General features: G+C 38.2%; 1 protein-coding gene across 1 annotated transcript in view; it reads right to left on the reverse strand.

The window, feature by feature from the left end:
- RIMS1 (regulating synaptic membrane exocytosis 1) overlaps positions 1-23,612 on the reverse strand; it is a 339,034-nt gene that overhangs the window by 62,608 nt on the left and 252,814 nt on the right. Inside the window, exons 28-29 of the mRNA XM_054194820.1 lie at positions 19,835-19,947; positions 9,959-10,125 (exon numbers count right to left, since the gene is read on the reverse strand). Coding sequence (XP_054050795.1) covers positions 9,959-10,125; positions 19,835-19,947 — 280 coding nt within the window. The remainder of the gene's footprint in view (positions 1-9,958; positions 10,126-19,834; positions 19,948-23,612) is intronic.

The raw sequence follows: 23,612 nt of genomic DNA on the forward strand, positions 1-23,612 counted from the left end.
ATGAATAGCAAATGAGAACTTAGTCTAAGATTCCTTAGAGATGTGACAACCTGTAATAATCTGGAGTTAAAATTTCCAAAAAGAAAGGCTGATCTGATTCATAGGTGAATATATATGCAGCAGAATTAATAATTTCTGCTACAGGTATGTAATTGACTGTGTGATGCTTTAGCCTGAGAAATGTGGAACAGACCTTCCACAGTGATATTTTGAAATGCTGCACATGGCAGAATTTAACCATAAAAGCAAGAAACGCCCTTTTGAAAATGCCAATTAAGGACCAGATTTTCAACGTGATGCCGACTGATGTCGCAACACCGCTGTTTGTGGAGCTGCGGAGATATGTAGTCGCTGGCATCTAGCCCTTCATATATTGTTAACATCTACTTCTACCAAGAAAGAGACCCAGATGAGCACACTGCTAGAACACTGTGATGATTAATGTCTGATGGCATATAGCTAGGCATGCAGGAGGTATGCAAGTAATGAGATTATTTTTTATAATTTGTTTGGCAGTGCTGCAGCATATAGAGTCTTCTAGTATGACACCCCGAAGGCCCTCAGAATCGTAGAACAAGGAACCAACATGCTTCCAAGTACAAGACAATGTCTCCTTTGCCTGATAAGGCTCTGAGTTGATAGCATCTTGCACAATTAGAATAATATTTATTTTTATACCAAATACTGATAGTGAGAGCTATAAAAATCAGGAACATGCAATTTGGCCTAGTATACCCAAATGGATCCCTCTCATGCTAAGCTACAGTACCGCGTATTTCACTGCAAATTTATATAGCTCAACCCTTTCTTTATATAACGTGAAATTGCCCTTACACAGGTTTGTATAAGGAACATGGGGTCAAACATATGCAAGGTACAAAAAAATTGTGCAATATTCAAAACATTTTCAGGATCCTCTCTTAGGTTTAGATCATGAGTGTGGCAGTGAATATCCTACACAAAGCCAGTTCGAAACTACCTGCGAACTGGTTCCCATTTTCCAGGTGATTTGCTTTTATCGATGAATAAACTGCAGTGTTATTCTGTTTACCTCCACTAGTTCTGTCTGCAATACCTATAATAATTATTAAAAGATTTTACCTTTTGTTTTTTCTCTGAGAGTGAAGAATCTTATCTACATCCTGTACGCTCTAGCACAAATTCAATATACAGATTTTGATTACTTTTGTAATTAACATGAAATGAGTGGGTTTCTTTATTTCAACACAAACCTCAGTCTCATCAACTGAAAGGCATGAAAAGCCTTGGTGTGTTACGTTTTCTTTGGCTGTCATGACATGAAGTTAAACTTCGCTCAGCTGGCTCTGTGGTGCAGTACTGCTGCGTTTCAAGTGAATTAGTGAGCTGACAAGGATGGTTGCAGCCCTAGTCTAAACTGAGTGTGGGGGAAGGACTGAACAACTTTATTGCACAGGTCACATTACATACATTTATGATGGCAACAGGCAGTGCTATTGGGAAGGCTGAGAAGAGGTCAGAAGACCCTTCGTACTCTCTCTACTCCATTCTCCCTCATCACCATAAATTATATTAAATTAGCTCTAACGTACTACGTGGAAGGATGGAAAACCAATGGGAGAAAATCTGTTTCCAATCCAGGCAGTGCTCTCTGGCTACAGCTCCTTGAGAGATCTTCTGCAGATCAACGCTGCTGTATGTTCTCAACAAACTGGAGGCAAACCTCCAGTTACTTCATCTGGCTCCACACTAAAGAGACTGGGCATTTTATGTAAGAGAACAGAATAATAAGCAGCATGAAATGAAACTGTGAAAAGAAAGAGGGATCTACGTGCACAAACATTACTAAATAAGAGGGAGCTATGAGCAGAGAAAAGCAGCCAGTCAGCACTCACCATTTCCCAATGGACTCCAAGCAGAATGTCTCTGGGCAGGTCTAGAAGCGGGGAAGGGAGAGGTCTTGTTTGAGTCACTGGGAGCCTTTGCCTGGCTTAGAGTTTGCAAGCTCATCACCTTAAGCGCTTGAAGAAACTGGCTCACAGTAACAAGCAGGACAAAAAAATAGAACAGCATAAGGACAGGGACCCTATCCTGTACTAGGAAGTCTCCTCCATGTACATAAAGCCAGCAGGCTCCAGAAGTGTGAGTTTCCAGAACTGTCACAGTAACTAGAAAAGTCCCTAAATGCTTTAAAAATAAAATATTTAAATGGCCTCATTTCTAGTTAGCTCTTTGCATGAGAGTACCATCAGCAGAAAAACACTAGGTTATTTTCTCAGAGACTGTCATAGACATAGCAGGGGGTACTTTTAATCCCTGACGACAAACTGGAAGAAGTGTTAAGAGTTGGGCAAAAACCGTGGATCCAAAAAGCTAATGATGTTGCATGATACCCTAGCTGTGTTATCTTCAGTTTCACAGTGACATTCAGACTTCCAGTGCGAATCTTCAGTCATGGTCAAACCCAACTTTAATAAGTTCATTCCTTTTAAAAGAAAGAAATGAACAGCCGATTCATTAATTAGCAGACAGTTCATTTTCAGCACAAAAAGTTAAGGATATTTGGAAACTACAGTTATATCTGAAAGCTAATTTGGATTCACCGGATTGTCCCTCTTAGTAAGTATTGCTAATCAAAACTCCAAGGGGACAGAAAAAAAGACATAAATTCCTCAGATTTCCTCCTGCTTGAAGTGGCAAAGGAAGCCTGCAGAGGAAAGGCCAGGAGCAGGGTGCTGAAGGGAACACTGTGCTGTGGTCCACACTGGTATCAGCTAGTTCTTCCTGCATGCTCAATAACCGAGAAGAAAGGACTCTGAAGGAGATGCAGGGAACAGAGGAAACCATCCAGCTGTAACTATGCCTTCAAAGGCACAGCTTCTGACATGGTTACAGTTTTTGACCATTTTGGCCAATTGCTACATGACCAGCACAACCAAGTGTTACGGTTATGAAAAAAAGCAAATGGGTTCTTCCATGTGTTGGTGAGGGCAGAATTAATGACACTGTGCAGGAGACCTCATCTACAGCACTGGTCACAGAAATTCAAGGTTTCATTCAAACTGGAAATGGCAGAGAAGGGCTGCTAGGATGACCAACAAATTAGAAAGGATGTAATATGTAACTGAGTAAAACAACAAGGTAGTTAAACCATTGGGCTCTGATTGCTTGCTATGATAGCCCAAGGAGTAAATAGAAGGGAGGAAAAACCTATCTAAATAAGATGCCAAATTGGCACAGGGACAAACGTGAACAACGTGTTTAAACTCCCCATGAATAAATTTACCCTGTAACTGAAATAAATTTCCAGAGTATCAAAGAAATTAGACTTGGAAAACCTTCCGAAATAAGTGGGTGCAAAAGCAACTGATTAAGTTGAAGGTGGATCCTGAAAATACATGAATGTGATTCAGCTCTTTGTGACAGCAGAGGCTACATTCTGGCTCCAGAGAGGTCCCTTCCAGTCCTATGTTCTGATATGTAGGATAGAACAAATGTAGGGAGCACTGGCTTACAGACAGCACCTGCTACAAAATAATACTGAACAGGACAAAACAGTACTGAACTGCTACAAAATAGTACACGTTCAGCTCGTGTAAATGTTCCCTGACCTGATCTTCCGCTGCTGAGTCCTTGCTCCAGACTTTCCCTCTGGTTGTCAATGCACTACAGCAACCTCCTGGATTGCTTGTGCCCTACTGCATTGCTCAACCAACAGATATCAGGATGGTTTAAGTTCCCCGTGAGAACCAGAGCCTGTGAATGTGAATTGTCCAGTTGTTGGGAGAAGTTTTCATCTACTTCTTCCTGATCAGGAAGTCCATAGCAGACACCCACAACATCATGACACTGGTTGGGCCTCTAGTCCTGACCCATAAACTCTCAGCTTGTTCATCATCCATCTGGAGGCAGAGTTCCCTGCGTACTCTGCTTTCTCACATAAAGGGCAACACCCCTTCATTGCCGTTCTGCCCTGCGCTTCCATGGATTGCAGCACTCCAATCATGTGAGCTATCCCGCCCCATCTCTGTGATCAGGATGAGATCATAGCCCTGCAGCTGCATAACACATCTCTAATTCCTCTTGTTTGTTCCCCATGCATTAGAGCACAGGCCATTCAGAGAGCCACCCACCTGTGCTGATCTCGCAGAAAAGCATGAGAGCTTCCCCCAAATGCTCTCCTCTCAAGCATGTCCTTATTCATGCGCATACACTTGGGGCGGGTTCCTTCTTGCCCTATTTTGTTGATTATGAGGTCCTGCCTGTCTCCATCACCCTGCCCCCTTTGCTCTCAACCCAGCAACCACTTCCTCACTTGATCATGTGTCATCATTTCCCTCCTCCATCATTCCTGTTTCAAAGCTCAAGTGTACTATCACTAAAGTTCTACTGTATTGAATGAATAACAGCTACCTGCAAGTTGTATACGCTGTTCTGGAAATCGGGGATGAAAAGGTTTGTCAGATAGAGTCTGACAGTACGAACCAAAAAAAAGTTCTTTTTCTTCAGTAACGTACTAAGAACATACCTGAATCCCAAGAAGCATGTATGAGTTTGTGATACAAGCCACTCAGTGGCATGGTATAATACGTGAAACAAATTAGGACTGGTTTAAGTCCACAATTACCACCCATTTCTTTGATAAGCTCATTTAAAATATTTTAGTTAAACTTAAGCATTCAATTATGCAAAGTATGTAAAACCAGATTAAAATATGACACATACATAATTATACCACACATTTACTAAGATACTAAATATAATTCTTAATAAAGACATGGTTTTCAAATTTAAAATGAGGAATAACAGTGATATTCCTAAGGCAGGGGCAATTCCTTTGAAATCCAGACACACTGAGACAAATTCACCCTAAAAGCAGGTATCTAGTCTTTCATGTATTTAGCAGATTTTGTTCAATCAGATTTAAGAGAAACACCTTACGGTAGCCAACTTGATAAATCCTCCAAAACAGAATCCTCCAGCCCACCTTTACCATGCATGACAGTTCCCTATTTGGCATTACCAAGAAGTTCAGGTGTCTTTGCATAAGTAGGCCCCTAATTAAAAATGATGCAATGACATCACTGGGCATAATTTTGAATGGAAGTGAGAAAATGTCCTTCTTTGTCTGATCAAGCCCATACAGTGCTTATTAATCATCATGTATTTAACGTGGATTCTTACTTATCAATTATTTGCATTAAACCGTGACAAATTTCCTTCTGCTTCATTTAGGACGTGAGAAATGTTCCTGAGTCATATACAGTAACATCTACAGCACACACAGGCACAAAGTATTGCTTGACTGTATTATGAGTGCATAAAGACCATGACTGATGAAAGCAAATCTCCATAAAGAAGGACTGGTAATCTGACTTCAGTTATGAAACACACACTAACTCCAAATGCTATGACAGGCCAAATTCACAACTCTGATTCTGATTCCAGTCAAAAGTCCCAGAACATTTTGTTTACAGAACAAAAATTCCCGATATTTGCCTGCACTTCCACTAGAGAGCATGGCAGTCAACGAGACTTCCCAGGATGGTAACAAGAAAGATGTTTGGAATGATTTCACATGCAGACTAGATTATCCACGCGTATCCATTTCTTATAACTTTCACCTGAAAATGCTAAACAAATTAGAAACGAAGAAGCTATTTTATATACTTATATTTAGAACTTGCATCAATCTTAATTCCCTTATGCAAGCTATTAGAAGTGTTAATCAACAAAATCTCCAGACTGAAGATTAACTAACGGTATTTTGCATGCACGCTATGTCACAGCTTTCTGACAGGTACTTCAACTACAAATATACTGTAGGAATGAAATTAGTCTTCTGCCTTAAAAGGTTTAGACACAGTTTTGTCATTGATTAAAGGAATGGGAAGATTTGCTTTCATTCTATGTTACTAACTTCTTCAACATGCTCAAGTTTCCTAGCACTACACAAATTTAAATTTGTGAGTTTTGACCCAAAGAATAGCTAGAGTTTTATGTAGCTATTCAAATAAGATGCACAGTATTTCTGTGTTGTTCTGCACCGATTTTATCCTTGCTGTTCAGTTAGTGTTTCATTCTATAAACGCCATACTTCATTAAAAGCACAGTGTAGTTTGAGTGATGTAACTGAAGGAGTTACTCATTAGATATTAAAAGCACAGTGTAGTTTGAGTAATGTAACTGAAGCAGTTACTCATTACAATTAAAAATTGTCAAAAAACCCCACAAATTGTCCTACACTTACAGCTAATACCCACAGACTTTAGAGCCAAGAAAAAGAGATGTGCTTCCAGGTTTTAAAATCTTCACTGCTTGAATAAAGAAATAACTATAAATATAGGATAATATAGAAGACATTGTCTGAAATGATACAATCTTCAAAACTGAGGGAGAAGAGAGAGAGATTGACTCTGCCTGGATTGATGGGGAAAAGCATTAGCTAGATTTTTTTAAGGATCTTTCCTCCATTAGGAATTGGGAGGAAAGGTCAGAAAGCTGCTTTCTGGCACAGACAACCACCAGTGCTGGCAGGACCGGCACCTTCTGACATTTAAAAGTAATGATACTTTGTACAAAGTTCCAAAAAAGTTTGCTCTTTTAGTGACAGCCCTAAAGAGGACAGTATCTTGTATTTTCCTACGTTTAGGAGCTAAATTTATATCCCTTTTCACAGAAGCATTAACATGACGGATGATGGGGTTATACTGATGAACATCATTAACTAAGACTACTGCTGTCTTAAGCTGGCACGCTTCACATTCAGAAATTTCACACCACAGCTCTTAGTATGAATAACCAACCAGTATTTTTCAGCTCACGTAGGAATGTTAGAGAAGCACAGTTTCACTTCAGGTTACTAACCCCAGTCACATTTCTCCATTTAATTTAATTAACTCAGGTTGCTGGTCAATAGACCTAGGATTCATTTTTCTCTGCTCAATAGAGAAAGAGATGGAGAAATCCTTTCCAAAGGCGACGCAGACCAGGAACCTTGCATGTATCTTCTGGATGCAAAAGACACCTAAGGACACCTAGTTGAATGACATGGTTTAGTGAGATTGCTAAAAGTGAGCCACCTCCTTCGAGTTTCTATATGCTTACTAGGTTCTTCATAGCTCTCATCTCCAGAAAGTACCTGGAGAACTAAAGTAGGTGCATAAAAAGGCAGTTCAGCAAACTTTGTCTTTAAACTTAACCTTACACTCACACACTTGCCATGGCTACTGGGATACATGTCTACCTCCAAATGAAGGTGATGTTTTCAGTAAAACAGAGGACAGGAAGTTAAAAAACGCTTTTTTCCTTGCCCCTCTGCTTGAATATCCCATCCCTTCCCACTTGATATATGTTAACATCAAGTTCCTTGGAGGTAAGAATAAATTTGAACTTCAAGTTACTAATCAAACTCAAACGTCAAATTTCTAATTCCTTGAACTTAAAGAAACATTAGTAATTATGAGAAAAATCAATTTCACTGAATTTTAGATGTCTGAAATTAAAGCAACCAATCTAAACTAGTCATCTAGTGTTCCTTAAACAATTAATTCTAGAAAAGGACAATTCACCTGTCTTTGACCTCTATCTGAAGATGAGATGAACCATAAGTGCTTCTTCTTTTTCATGATGACTTAGGGAAGTTAGACAAATAATTTAATAGAAAGATAATTTTTACACAAATTCCACTGTAGATACGTAGTTTTTAAGGCTCAAGTCAAATGGCACAGATCTCCCTCTGAAAAAATTGTTCCTAATACAATCAACCCTTTCCCCAAATTAACTCTTCATTACCACGTAATAAGTAAGCTGCACAAACAATTGACTAAAGACGATGTGACAGAGGCTACCAGTACAGACACAGGAGGGTAGGAAGCTGATTTTGCTCGGATCATCAGCAAAATGCCTTCTCCTTCTCTTTTCTTCAACTTCCGACTTCCTTTCATTCTGACCTTTCTCCACCGCCTCAGCTCTGTGGCTGGATCTGATTCCCATGATACATTTTTGCAGGTCTCTAAAGACTTTGACCTTTTTATTATGATGATAGGCAATCATCCAAAAATAAGTGTGGACAACTCAAAAGGAAAATTTTGAACCATGGATGTTAATCTGCTGGAGACAATGTTTTCCAACATAACATCAAAATTATTTTAAATTTCACTCCACTGCACTTAATGGTTGAAATAGGCTAATTGCAAAGATAGTACATTAGGCATGTCCCACTTATGTCTACAGGTCTTTCAGGGGAGCAAAACCACTGCTAGCTCAGAAGAAAAATACTGAAAGTTATGAGTAATTTATGAATCTGTTAATTTCTTCCTCATATTTCTACCAAATGAGCTGCACCATATATTATTACTATACATTTTGTTCACTATGGAAGCACTCCTGAATTTAGAGAAAGTTAAATGGATTCTGCAGACAGTATCTGAAAGGGAAGGCATCTGAATTCTACTGACATCTCACTTTAGGAGTGAAGCTGAACTGGAGCTCTGATTGCAGACACTTGGTTTCGTACACTAGGTTGATTAATCCTGTACCCAAGGTGCTCTGCTACTCATTAGAATGGAAGAGGTTGAACACGAGCAAGGATCCGACCCCAGGTTTCCCCCTTTCCAGCCTCACATGAGGTTGCTGGTTCTCCTGGTTCTAATATTTGTGATCAGACACTCTGAACCCAAGGAACATTTCTGATAAAATCTTTTCAACACAGAGATATTTATGGGAAAAAATCCTATTTTATTCAACCTGCCAAAGACACTGTGAGAGGGCCTAGTTGAGAAAATTCAATGTCTAGAAAATACAGGTATTTTGACATGACTAAAGCCCTCTGTAAGAGACAAATACTGAAAAGCTAGAAATAAAATGCATTTAAACACATGAATTGAAGTAACTAAACACTCGAGTAACTTTAAATACATTTACAGTTCCACTGCAGTGTTCTTCTGGATTGTGGATTACTGCAGCTGCCAGGTTATAATTTCACCAATCTGAAACGTGCCTTTGAATAGCCTCATGAATTTTCCTTAACAAAAAAATGAGCTGGAGTTAGTTTATACATAGAGGCCAGTTTCTGAGTTTCCCTAACATTCCTTGCCATTGCATGAACAGATCAAAAAGCCTACAGCTGAACTTCTCAGATCGTGAGTCTGTCTAGAAGTTGTCTGAATTACTAAGTGAAGCCATCCAGACTTTTATCAGACTGATTTCCTCCATAGGGATTTTTTTTTTTAATAGTTCCTAATTTTTCTTGTGTCTTAAAACAGTTGAAGTCAAATTTTTGAGAGTTCAAACACTGGTAGATGTAACCATAGACTACCAAGCCAATCCTACAGCCATTATAGCTGGTGGGAGTCCTGTCATCGAGTTAAATGAAGACAGGAAGCAATCTGTGTATCTAAAAAAGCACTAAACCAAGAATAGATCATTATCAAGGATGAAAGAGATATTTGATTATTGATAATGCAAAGGAATTAAACTACTTCTGAATCAGAGCTATCAAAATTACTGTCCAAATACTTTTTTCAAATCTAGTAATTTATCGTACGCATGAAAACAGCAAAATAAAACCAGGTAGACAGGGAAATAAATATATAGATTGAAAGAAAAAAAAAAACAGCTTTTATGAAAGAAAATCCTTTAGATTAAAAATCTAGTAGTATTTCTGCTGTAATACCTTATTGGCATACTGATTACACTGATTCATAGCCAGCAATGAAATGACAGTGTGTGTTCGAGTTCCAGTTGCCACAAATACATTAATCTGTCATCTCCTCACGGGAAGTTTGCTTTCCATTTTAAATGTACAACTGCAAAAATACTGTCATCTTAGGCTAGCAATGGAAGACAGTTGATATGTGCATAACATTTTTCAGAAATTCTTATGTTGTGGTCATCTAATGTCAATAATTTCTAGTTGTATTTTGGCACTAAACAAAAGCAGGGGTGTGATACAATTAAAGCTGCACTGAGCACTCACCTGATTCTGCCCCGAGGGCGTTCAGATTGCTCTGACATAAAACTTGTGCTGCTGAGGCGTGAGGCACTGCTGGTTCGGGAAATGGCTGACACATCACTGACATCACTATCTGATGATTTGGCAGAGACGTTATCACAACTTCTGTACTGATCTGTTTGTATGTTATACTAGAGATCAAGAAAAGAAAGGGTGAGGAGTCTCATCAAAACATAACGCATACATTGACAAAACAAATGACCTAAATATGACAATTCTGTCTAACCGCTTTCAGATCTAACAAAATTGTATGAAATTCAGAGAAACACCTACATCAAAGAATGTTTTTATGTCTAGTGAAGAAATCAAACATGGTATTTATGGACTAAATGGACTATTTATGGACATTTGAAATAAATTACGGCATTGGAATTTAAATAGGCTGCTGGTTCTTTAGTACACTGGAACTATAATAATTAAACATTTATGCAATGGACAGACATCTTCTCAAGCACATGCATCCCATATATTTGCCTATTTGGCTAATTTGGCTTTTTCCAATTTTTCAAATATTAAAAAGTACCTGTACAAAGCCGGTTTGGAAAGAAGTGCCTACGAGACTGAATGAAATGTAATGCTGCATGAAGCTGACGTTCAATACCTAAGTTCTATCAGAAAAGGAAGAAAAGTGCATTTCCTACCTCAAAATATCTCTTTGTATCATGATACTAGAGGACTAGTCAGGCAGAAAGCTAACTCAGCAAAAACAGCATTTGTTTTCAGGCAGATCAGTTCCCTGCTCTAGTTGCTTTTAGATGTGCACACGTGTGAGAACCAGCAGAAGACCCAGTAGGAGGAATACGTGGACAGGGGTAGAAGTTATTTCCCTTTTGCTAACAGCAGAAGCTTTGATTAGTTAAAAACAACTGCGACACCACAGTGCCTATTATATAATGCTCCTACTACTCACATCGTCAGTCAGATATATATAAAAAGAAGCTTCAGTCCTAGCAATGCCACACTGACCTAAATCTGCAGTCACACAGACATGGGGTTTACATCATTGTCAGGTTCACAAAACTAAAACCCACTATCGTTACAGAGCAAGGCACCCTTAGCTGCAGGGGGTAAAACAGTGGTGTACTTCCCAGGGCATATTATGGGACAACTGTTAACACGTGGGAAGACTAGGCAATTTTTGACATGACACTCCAGGGAGTTCATTTTCTGGATCTGCGCTCTATAAAATTGCAAGTCATAAAAGTTTATTTATGAATTATGCTCAAAGCGGTGACAGTCTGTGCACATCCTCAGCTCAATTAGGCACTGGGCTGCAGGCTGAGTCAGTCAGCAAATGTCATGATTTAGCTTTAAAAGCCTAGCAAACACAAGCTCAGGTTTGTACAGATGAACGTTATCAGGCCTCCTGTCCTGAAGCCAGGTTTATATTCTCTTGCTCCGGTGCCTTTCCGCAACTACGATTGAGGTCTCCACAGAACACTTGGAAACCTCTTGGTAAAACATAGATAAGATGAGGAAGTTAACAGGAGTAAAGAAGGGAAGGGAATAAAGAGGATACTAAGCACTGACTGTAAATATAGAAATCTGTAGGAGAAATGAAGATTATACAAATTTAGTGTCTCGGTGTGTGTTTTAGGGTCACTCACAGCTCCTGGACGGCATACACCAAGATTAAAAACACAAACAAATTTATGAATAAAAACCTGGGGGTTTGACCTGAGGAGTGTGCACCGAGGAAACTCTTAGCGATACCCTATGAGGGGCTTGCACTGGCAGACTGAATAAAGACATCTGCGGGACAGAAAGCTTTGGTTTACTAAATGTAAATTTTCAGCTTCAAATACAAAATGAAACCTTGTAGATTATTTCAAAATAGCTTGGAGCACGACGACTTTGAGCTCCAATAACGTCTAACAGGCATTGACATGGAAACTGATGCAGCAGAACTCTGATTTAATAAAGTGGGTAATACAGAGGACTCAAGAACTCCAATATTTTCAACTACAGCAAGGATTGGTTTTGAGATTCTCTTTCCAAGTGACTCGGTGTGACTTATCTGAACGTAAACGGGGTTAAGGTGAGACTATGCTGATATGTTTATTCAGATCAACTTTTGGAAATGGCTTGTAGAGTCTGTTAAATAATTTTGCTGCTTGCCCTCTTTCAGACTGCAAAATAAACCTCTGAAATGGAAATACAAAGCACACTAATTCTTATCAGCTCTATTTCATGCTAATGGAACATTTAAATTTCTTTAGATGACATTTTTCTTTTAAAGCCTAAAATAATTCAAAGCAAGAATAAAAGCTATGAAAACTTTTTACTCAGGCTAAACATAAATGTTCAGAGGATGGAAAACTGAATGGTTAATTTTTTCCAGTTTAAGTTATACTGCCCCACTTATAAGCCAGCCTTGATATTTTATGCAAAATTCCCACATAATTCTTAAGGTATCCTTTAAGCTTTCCCAAAATGAGGCATCTAAAAAAATTAGATGTTATGGGTTTCTATTGAGCTAAATAGAAATGCAATCTGCAAAAGAAATCATGACCCTATTAAATGATAAAATTTCTGTTGATTTCAGTGAAACAGGGATTTCACCCTTCATATATATTTAAACTATATCTAGAAATTATTCCTCCACAGGTGAGGTTTTAAAAATACTTTGTTTACAATATAACCACGCAATCTCTCTCAAATACATATTTTTTTTTATGCATGGTAACAGAGTGCCTCAGAAATATCTCCATGTTTTATTTGTATTTGCTGAAGACAATCTGACTTCCACCTTCCATCATTAGGATGTCTAGTTACTTTTCTTCCTCACCAGAAAGTCCACATTCTCTTTGCAGTTGCTGGTTTGAGAGTGCACATAGCGAATCTGGAATGGTAGAACAAGATTCATGTGGTCCCTGAGCAAGCATGACATGCTGCTGGAGAAGGCTGACACAATCCCAGCTCCTCCATCACGGGAACCATCAAATCCAGATGCAGTGACTTTCTTCGTCCTGCTGAAAACCTTTCTTCTTCTTAAGTGTTGAGGCTTTGGCCTTTGTCCCAAGCCACACTTAAATCTGGCTGCTTGTTGAGCACTCAATTTATTATTCAACAGCAAAATAAGAAAGTTGAACACAGTGAACTCTATACACCGTGTGGGGCCACAGAAGACCTTCTGTTTCACTTGTACTGAAATTGCTCCACCTTTCATGGCTACCTACACGGGCTGGGAAAGATGAGGAGGAGAGAGAGAGAAAGCATCAGCATGGCTGTCCAGCTTACTAGTTAGGATACTGGGAGAGAAGCCAGAAGACCCAGCTTGCGTATCAGTGACTGTTTAGGGACTCAGCCTCATTGTATGACTGAAATATGAAACCATTTATTGCCACGGGGTCTTCAGCTCAGGTGTCATCCCCTGTAAGTGGGGGCTACGTAGATATCCTCGGTCTGTCTTGCTCCCTATAGTCCAGCAGCCTGTACAAAATGGAATTTGTAAATATCAGACTGGCTTAACAGCCAGTCTTTCATACATTGGTAAACAGAGAATTTTACCGTGAGATGGGAGATATGGAGATATGGTGATGGGAGATGGGAGATACGGTGATATGTCTTCTACCTGCCTTGGTATTTCAATCACAGAGCTACCGCGTAAAAGACAGAGCATCTCTTCCTAAATGAGATTTTCATGGTATGGCTGAGCTTTTATCACCCCTTTATACTGTATGCCAGCATTGTGATTCCCAAGAAACTGAAAACCCTTCCCTTCACAGAAATAGAGATTAGCACAAAAAGTTGTGATGCTGGAAGTTAATGCTGAGTGCTACTACAGCGTTTACATTTTACTACTACTTCTGGATTTAGCTCTTCCTTCCTGTAGGTGCTGCTTCTACTGAAGTCACTGTCCTCTAGATGAGGCATACAACTTTCCCTACTTATTCCCTACCTACCCCTTTTCAGTACAACCTGATAATCAGTCATCTCAGCTAACAGATGAACAAAACGAGAGCAATTTTGAAGTTAACCTTTTTCCCCTCACTGATCACAAATCAGCGATCATTAAAAGAAGAATATTTTACTGTTGCAATACACCTGAACTTATCATTGAGAAGAAAAATGTCATGGGCTAAGATCCCCTTACTGGGTACGTGCATTAAAGTAATGCCTGTGAGTTCCCAACTTAGCTCAAAAGTAATACGATACAGTCCTGTTCATCTAGAAAACGACTGCTCTTCATAACTCTGCATGTATTTGTAATAAATTTCCCTGTCATTTTATATTTAAATATTATATAATTTTGAAGCTTCAAAATAGTGATTTTTCAGTGCAATCACTTCTTTTTCAACTCTATGTCTTACAGAGTTAAAGCTTATGTAACATTTGTATTCTATTTTGGGCTCTATTTATCACGTTAGGAGAGTTGCTGAAGTTTACAGCAACTTTGATAGCAATTGCTAAAGAATAGGTCTGTTTTCTTAAACATTAATAGCAGCTAGCTTCAAATGCCCAAAATACCTGCAGTGTCTGCTTCTGCGTTACAGAGACACAAGTTTTTTCAATATATCTATCTGAAATATAAACAGCCGAAATGCAGTTCTTCCATTCACTTCACCACCTGTGGAGTTGCTGCTTCTTTTATGCCAGCAAAAGGAGAAAAGAGCGGTATGATGAACTGCAGATGTGTTAACGTCAATGGAAAGACCATAAACGTAAACCAAGAGTGTAATTCTTGCATACTTTTACAGTTCCTCAATGACTAACAATGTTAGCAATTTTACTAATTATAAGGCACACTTAGAAGCCATTTAATAGTCCATTATAATTATATTATCTTCCATATTAATAAGTATTTATATTTCTAGATTTATCTCCCAAAACCATGGAGAATACAATAGTTCAGAGCTTTGAAAACTGAAGGAGTACTCCCTCCTTTAACTACAAAAAAAGCCTCAGGTGACTAATCTCTGAAAATATGTGCCTCATTAAGTGCTTAAAATGAGGAAATTAAATGAGGAAATTAAATGGGGATTAAAATGAGGAAATTATAATAAGGAAAGAGAAATCCAGACCAGAAACATTAAGGGCATTCATCCCAAGGCTTACGCAAGCTTTGAGATCACAGCTATCTGTTGAGGCACCTTATCCTAACAAGGAATTTTGCCATAAAATGCTGAATCATGCACAAACACCTTGAGTTTTATCACTGCTCACACACTATTCCTCCAAATACTGCTGGGGTTCACGGCCTGGCAGTCAGGGCCATGAACCTTTGTGTGTCCGGGCCCCACCTTTGACTCCTACCAGCATCTCGGTCTGTGTCTTAGGAGCAGCTCACGTGATGGTCTGTAGCCCAGTAAGCACCTGGGATTCTAAGTAATTCTTCCCGTAATTGTATCCAACTCAACTACAGTGAACACCACTCAACTTCCTAACAGGGAATAGTAAAAATGAGCAAGTCAAACCACGGGAAAACAGCAGTGAAGCCCACAAGTTGAATGAATGGGACTCATGGAATTTTGTGAAACCCTACTAGGGCTGGAGTGACTGTCCTATCAATACGATATAGAATAAATATTTTTTTCTTGAAGGTGGATGAAGGGGAATCAAAAGAGGAAACCCATCACATCAATGTCCAAGAGCATTTTTTATAGATAGCCCTAAGTGCCTTAGCCAGCATCACATAAAACTTAACATAGCCCCATATCACCTCGAGTCTCCTACCCAGCCCTCCTAGACATTAACTACCAAGTTAAATCCACAGAGTGCCAATGAACTAATGCCACGATTATACTTTCACGCTAAACGCCTTCCAATCACATAGAGCGTAAACTGAGTTGGTAGTGCATCTAAATATAGAGTGATGTCCTTTTAAGTACGTACTACAGTGCTCTGATCAGCAACTCTCTTGAATAAACAAGACCTTACAAAAAAATGTGTTGCACATTCTCTGGAAAGCCAGAACAGCTGCAGCATGGTGTTTGTGTTCTGTGTGTGGCATCTGGAATAAAAGCTTTCTGTATTTTGAATTAAGAGCCTAATTAAGATATACTATCATTTATATCTATGCAAATCCAGAATAATGCTACCAAAGTGTTTTGATTCTCTCAAACGCTGAACCAGCACAAGTATGTGCATACTAGACGCTACAGCCTTACCAATATAAAAGAAAGAAGGCAGACAAATGTTGAAAGCTCTTTAACCTTTTTGCCAAATCCACAGAGGGTTTGTTGGTTTGAGGGTTGTTTTTTTTTCATTTAACTTTTTAGAATTTAGCTGTTTCACATAAATTATGGAGTCTTTCCATTGGAACTGAAGGAAATAAGAATGTGAGCTCTGTGAGGGTCTCAAAACGATTAGAGTCAACAGACATCAAGATCCATACAAATGTTGTAGAGCAGACACCTATTCAAAATGCATTAATGCATGTTAAAACCATAGATGTTTAAAGATGTTTACACACTAAGAGCACGGTGCGTGCTTGAAAAGCTAGCGCTTGCTTACTGTGACTAGAAGATTGAGAAACTGAGGGGGAGAAATTACAAAAATGGAAGAAATGCATCAGAAATGGACTGGAAATTGCAAAGGCCATGTCATGATACCTCTGACATACATGTAATTAACTATTGCAAAGGAGATCCAGCGCATACTGAAGGAAAGTTTTTGAAAGGTTTGGAGAATTTTATCTGTAATAAAACAAGCATATTCCCAAATGCTAAAATAGTGGAAGAATCAAATCCATGTGAGCTGATTGCTCTGAAAGGAAGAAGGAAATATTTTCTCAATGTGCAGCACAGCACGATTTCTCTAATAAATATAAATACTTATTTTTAGAAGAGGTGGGCAAACACCACTACTTGGGAAAGAAAGAAGCATTTCTGTTGAAGAGGGACAAACTCTGCTTGCAACTACCATTTCTTTAATAGCTATTTAATATTTCTTTCTCACTCTTCCAAAATGTCTATTACACCACTGAACATTTTTTCTTCTTTATTTAAAGTAAGTCTGGCTCCTGCAGCTTTCAAAGACATTTCACACATTTTGGCAGCAGCAATTAGGTATAGTCTGAAGTCCTTAGAAGTCTCAGTCATCAGCTTTACTGCACCACCTGATATGACTTACTACATTTTCATTAGAGCTGTCTAAACCCTCATCTGTCTGGTTTATTTTCTTAACTCTTTCAGCATCTTCTGAGACTAAAGAAAGACAGTAGCACACAGTTTGCTTTAGTAACATTTTTAAAGTGATGACTATCACCATAGTGATATGAAGCAAACAGCTACATCACTGAAAATAGTACAGAGTGTTAGAAAGTGATAATATAATTTATTCTCAGCACTTTATAGGTTGGGCCATTCTAGTTAAGTTAAAGATCCTAGGACAAGTTAAAGATCTTTGGATTTAAAGTCCAAGACAACTAATTCATTCTCCTTAATACCATGTTAGCGTGGAAAGGAGTATATGTCTGTCAGAATGCAGAGTACACCCAAAGTATTTTTCTTGTAGCATCGGACAGAGAATTTGCTCCCTCAAAGTTGTGGTCATACTTTTAAAAAAAAATTCTGAACAAAAAAATTTTTAAGAGACTTTTTTCCATCTAGTATTCATCATGCTGTGATTTCAATTTTGATGTCATGTCCACATATATTTAAAAACTAAAGATGATGCTAGAAAACTCTAGGTAGTAGAGAATAAGAGAAACTTGTAACATTGCAGGTTGATGTTTTCCAACAACTATTTAACCATAAATTGCATCTACATTAAGCCAAAAAGAGAAATATATTGAGGAGAAAAATAATGCTTGTGATAAACATTAAAGAGAGTCAGGACTAAAAAATGTGTTTCATAATGAAAAAATACACACATTGGAATCAGTCTGTAAACACGGTTAATCCAAATCAGTAAACCGGCCTTTGACTATGAACAAAGGTATATGTTTGGTCATCCTGGCCAAAGTCCTTAGATAGTACATTACCCTTCTCTCCTGCAAACTTTATCAAACACATTTTTACTGTTTTTTAACATGTTAACTAGTTGTCAAGGACCGTGGAGACACACTGCATCTTACCGTCTTGTCCTGAGTTGAAGGTAACGGCAAACCCAATATCAAATGAGCTGTTCTAATTATTATACAAATTCTGGCTTCTGACAAGATGATCTCATTGAAAATTTCCTAATTGTTGGGGTGTTTTTTTTAATAGCACTGATATCCCACAGATTGGAAATTGAGGACCCAAAGCCTTGTTTCTCGTATTTCTCTTCCCTTTGAAAACTACTCCATTTAAGTTCTATGTTCACAGTGAGGTGGTTTCAAAAAAGAAACACCCTTATTAAAGTTGTCTCCATATTTAACTGCGACATGATCTTCAACAAATTTTTTAAATCTGTTAGATATTACAAGTTAGATGCCCAATTACCTATTTACCCAATCCTATGTAAATTTCTGATTTTGTTTCTGCCGAGTACCTCATTTTTCCATTGTTTTAACCTGTGCCCCCAGGAGCACGCATTAATTCTGCGAAACACAGGGAAGTGACCCTGGAGGGGGAAGGACAGAAACCCAGTGTCTGTGCTATGACAACAAAGGCCAGGAGGGTTCTCATGTCCGCAGCTGTTGACAGCTTGACAATTTCTATTGTTTTCTGTAAAGCACCAGTTCACAAATGGAAAGTTTGCCTCTTTTAAAACGCAGAAATAAAAATACAAGTGTTTAATCGTCACTGATGTGAAGCAAGTATTTGAAATGTGGCTCTTGAAGCACAAAAGTCTAACTAACTTAATAAAAGCTCTGATTTTCTTCCAACTTCTGCTATTCCGAGACCTTATTTTTAACGCACACAGTTGCTATGTGTGTCTTTGCATTTTTTACAGTGGACTTTTACATTCACACTGCCATCCCGTGGTCACTCGTTGGAAGCACGGAACTCTCAATGGCACTGGAAGAAGAGAACTGCAGGAATGTTTCCCACGCAACTGAGTTACCACTGGTTTTGTCTCTGCCCTTTACTTTGCCTACACCAACACGGTGCGGTATCTCTAAAAGGTAATGACAGAACCTAACTAAACATTTCCCCTCCTGACTTCTGCAAAGGTAGGCAGCATAAGGGAACGTGTCTTTAGCTCCGGCCCTTCACAGCTTGATTCGCACGTGACAGTGCAGACCTGTGAGACGTTTTCGGCAGTTTGCTCAGAAGCCTACACACTTTTAAATTTACAAGGTTGTGCGATATCATTTCAGCACTGTCAAGAAAAAACAAACAGACAAACAAACAGTATGGTCTCTCTATATAACTTCATAAATGTAATTTCACGTACACTTAATTTTCAGAGGAAATCTTTACATTTTTATTAGAAAAGGAGATCAAAGTAATCAGTATGTATCTCCAGAAAGGAAATATTTTATCTGTGATCCTATTAGGATGCAAAAATATTATACAAATATGAGAACGGCTGCATGGGATTGGAACTAATTCTGTCTAGCTCTCTACACATCAGACAAGAGCAAGGGCCTAGAGAAGAACAAAAGAGTAGGGCCAACACACAATGATACTTCAATGGCCCATTTTTCCAGCCTCCAGGGATTTGCAGGCCAGGGACTTCATAAGCTAGAGGTCACATGGCTTTGTTTAACAGCTGTTGAAGGATCTTTCTTCCCTGACTTAGTTTCGAAGTGTTCTGCTCTTTGCAGATTCATTTTAGGTGACAACAAATACTAAGTCTAATGCACAACAAATGGGGGTATAAAGGATGTTAAAAAGCTATTACTTGAAGACATTTCTGTCAGGCTTTATAACACAGTATTCTTCAGGGTGACATAATATTTTAAATAAATGGCTTTATCCCTTCAATTTTCAAGCCAAAGTATCATTTCAACACTACTGACGTTACCTTGGTATATTGCTCACGCTCATGTTCTTGGCTAGAACCAGACCCTGATGTCTGATTATAACGGTGCACTTTCATTTTCATCTGTCTCGTTCGCTCCTCCACTACTAAGCTTGCTGCAAAAACACACAATGAAAATCAATTAAAAACAGTGAAAACCTTTTGGAAAAACTAACGGTATAGCAACAATTTTAACTTATTTCCATCTCAACGAAACAAAGAAATGTACAAACATGTAGAACAAGCAGGGTGTAAACACAGAACAAAGGAACACTAATGTCAAGATATCAACCATTTCCATTGCGAGAGTCTTTACCTGAAAATGGGCAGACATCCCAATTTCCTATACATAATCAAGCTGGTGCAACGGATATGAAAAGAGTGAAAGAATTTAGGTGATAAGCTGAATTATAAACCTGCTAAGTATTCTGGATGCAGGGGACATAAATCCATGATCATCTAACCATGTATTTGCTTAAATGTAGAAAATATTACAGTAGCATTCTAAGAATTAATGCATTAAACAGGTATCAAAATTTATTTTTAAAGTAATTGACTCCTACTACTACTTTAATACGTAAGTGCTTACCATAGCTAAAGATTATTTGACGAATAATTTCTCCATTCAACCATAGTAAAAAATACAGTAATTTTCTAGTTTTTTTTTACAGTAAGTCCTTTAAAAGCACTACTTTTCTCTCTAATGTTCACTTCTATTTCAAAGAAATTATTTTTTCTTGTGTTTTCAAGTTCCCTATGACAGTGTTCATTTAAAAAAAGAAATCTAATCTTGAACCATCAAGAAGCTGTGGTGCTATAAAGAGCATCTTCTTCAATTTGAACAAGCTATGGCAATTAATCCTGCCTGTGCCTGCCACAGGAAGATGACCTTGCACTAACGGGAACAGTGGTGTGAAAGCCTCTGGGCTGAGGCTTCCTTAAAATAAGTTAACCTTTGTGGTAGTGGATAATTTTCAGAGGGAACTATATCTTCTGCCATTCTTAAACTTGGTAGCACTATAAATGCAAAGGAACACCAATAAAACCAATACCTTGATAACTGGCACTTTTTAACAGTTCTAAAACTAGACCCAAATATTCATCAGTACCTACTCTAAATCACAGGTGTACTCACTATGTTCATTGTGATTTAACAGGTTATAACATCCCAGAACAACCACTTTTAGTTGGAATTTTTTGTGGTCACAAATTCAAGACAGGCATTTTATTTGGGAAAACCTCTACAAAATCTTCTGGGTTTGGGTCAACCATGGATTTACATGACTCTCTCCAAAACGATTCATTTTACGAGTCAAGATTTTTGTAAACAGCCCCTCCCTGGACCAGTGACAGGAGAGAGACAGGAATTCATAAGCTGCATGGAATCAATTTGCCATCACAAAACACAGAGAATTTTAAATTAGTGGAAAATAAGTAAGTACTCTATCATGTTGTTTAAAGATCTGTGTTGTGAATTAAGAGGTAACCAAAGTTCCTAAATGTGGGTTTTATGCTGTTAGTTAACTGTGGGGTTCTTTACACATCTATTTTTTTGTCTGTGCTTTCCAAGCACAAAGATTTTTTTTTTTAAAAAGGAATACACTCAGAGTTGGATATTTTAAACTGTGTCCTACTGCACAAATCACAATTGTGCATGCATGTACCACCCATAACGTGTTTGTGGAAATGATGGAATGTCTGTGCCCTGGTTGGGTATGAAAAAATACACAAAGATGTCACTGTGAAAAATATGTTGTTTTCACGTCATTCTTCCACATTTCTTATTTAAAAATAGGAAAACTAAATATAGCAAATTACATTAAAATTCTGCTACAGCTACAAATTTAAGGAACGAAATAAAGTTATCATTGTAATCTTCAATTTCTCACACGCAGAGGGTCCAATCTAGGAAATTCTGCACATGCAGAATGTAATACTGGGCCCAGCAATTATTCCAGATGACTAATTATGTCGGTAAATGTGTACCTTAATTGCAATGAGTCCAGTTCCACCATCAGATATGCAGGCACAGCTCCAATTACTTCAATGGAAGTTGCATGGAGGTATCTGAAGGCAAAATTGAGCACTTTAGGTGAAATTTTTAAAGATGGCCTCTTATTTTAAGGGCAGATATGAAAGGATTAAGATATATCAATTAGTGACTGAAGTAAAAACTCAGATATCTTAATCCTATCATACATGCATGAAATAGACTGAGGATATAAAATCAGAGGGAAAAATGAGACCCCTTTAAAAATTTAGCCCTATATGTGTATGGTGCATAGATTACAGTTACTCTAAAAAATAACTCTTTCATTGTGTGACTTTTAGGTGCTTCATCCTGTCAACTATATATTACACTAAAGAATTTGTATGATATAATGTTACTCTGTATTACTTACGATATCTGAAAAAGAATATTCTATTATGTAATGAGATGCTGTTCCAGTGACCGTATGTGAAAATCACTGCAGTCTGTAATTCTTGATTTATGTTCCCTAATACACTGATGTTCTGGTTTACATTATTGGATATCATTATATTAAAAAAAAAACCATGAGAACAATTAAAGAGGAGTGTGAAGTAAATCTAAATTCTCTAATTGAGACATTTGGTTTTGTGCATGGAGTAATGTAATTTAGCACCAATTAGCAGTTATTGTATTTCTAACGAGCAACTGTGTGAAATGCCAATCTGCTCTATAAAATACAACTGTCTTCTTTCCAGCTTTGTTTACCATGCACATCTGAGCCTATGTTGTATCTAGCTCAGTTCTGTGATGGAAAATGTCACCTGCCTGATATGCCTGGTATGCTTTTTACATGTTAATCACAAGAAGCAGAAAAAAGATCTAACACAGGAGCAAAAGCACATTAGCAGAAGCTGTAACAACCATAGGTAACACCACCATTTACTTTCTTGGAACACAGCTGCTTACCACAGGTAATGAAAATTTGATGTAAACAATACTTCAAGAACTTAACCTGCCTCTTAGAAAAACATGGATCTACTTTCTTTCAGGACATCAGTATCTACAGAGTGCTTTTTCTGGAGCTCTTGAGAGGTAGGACTACGTAGTAATTTACAGATTGACGTACTGTAATCCCAAAACCTTTAAATTCTACAGTGGCCCTAGAATTTAAAATACGTAGATTTACCATAAGTGTCTCCAGTTAGTGGTACAACTACCACCAATATCAGTTGTGTCGACATGTTAACTCTCTTTGGTGTCAGAAGTAACATTTCAAAGAGCTGTAACTCATCTCTTCAAGAGCTGCTGATTCAGATGTGAGATCAACCAGTAAGCAGTAATTGAAAGAAGAGAACTCAGTGAGCAGACTGCTCAGATAAGGAATGCAAGCTTAGAGCTAAAGCTATTACTACTACTAAACCATGTGAAGGGTGTACAATAATGATGTACACAAACAATCAAGCCATGCAGTAGAGAAAAGACAGACATACGAATGGAATCAAAATGTTATACTTCAATTCCATTAAAATATTTATAAACTGGTCTGACTCCTGTAAGCCCAGGTGTACTGGGACGGAGGTAGTTTTCTTCACAGCAGCCTGTATGGTGCTGAGTTTCAGATTTGTAACCGAAACAGTATTGATAACCCACTGATGTTTTAGCAATTGGAGAGCAGTGCTTGCACAGCACCAAGTCCTTCGCTGTTTCTCATGCTGCCTGCTCTGGCAGCAAGTAGGCTGGAGGGGAAACAGCTGGGACAGCTGACCCCAACTGACCAAAGGGATGTTCCATACCACATAGCAACATCCT

The sequence above is a fragment of the Rissa tridactyla genome, chromosome 3, assembly GCF_028500815.1.
Source record: "Rissa tridactyla isolate bRisTri1 chromosome 3, bRisTri1.patW.cur.20221130, whole genome shotgun sequence".
Lineage (NCBI taxonomy): Eukaryota > Metazoa > Chordata > Aves > Charadriiformes > Laridae > Rissa > Rissa tridactyla.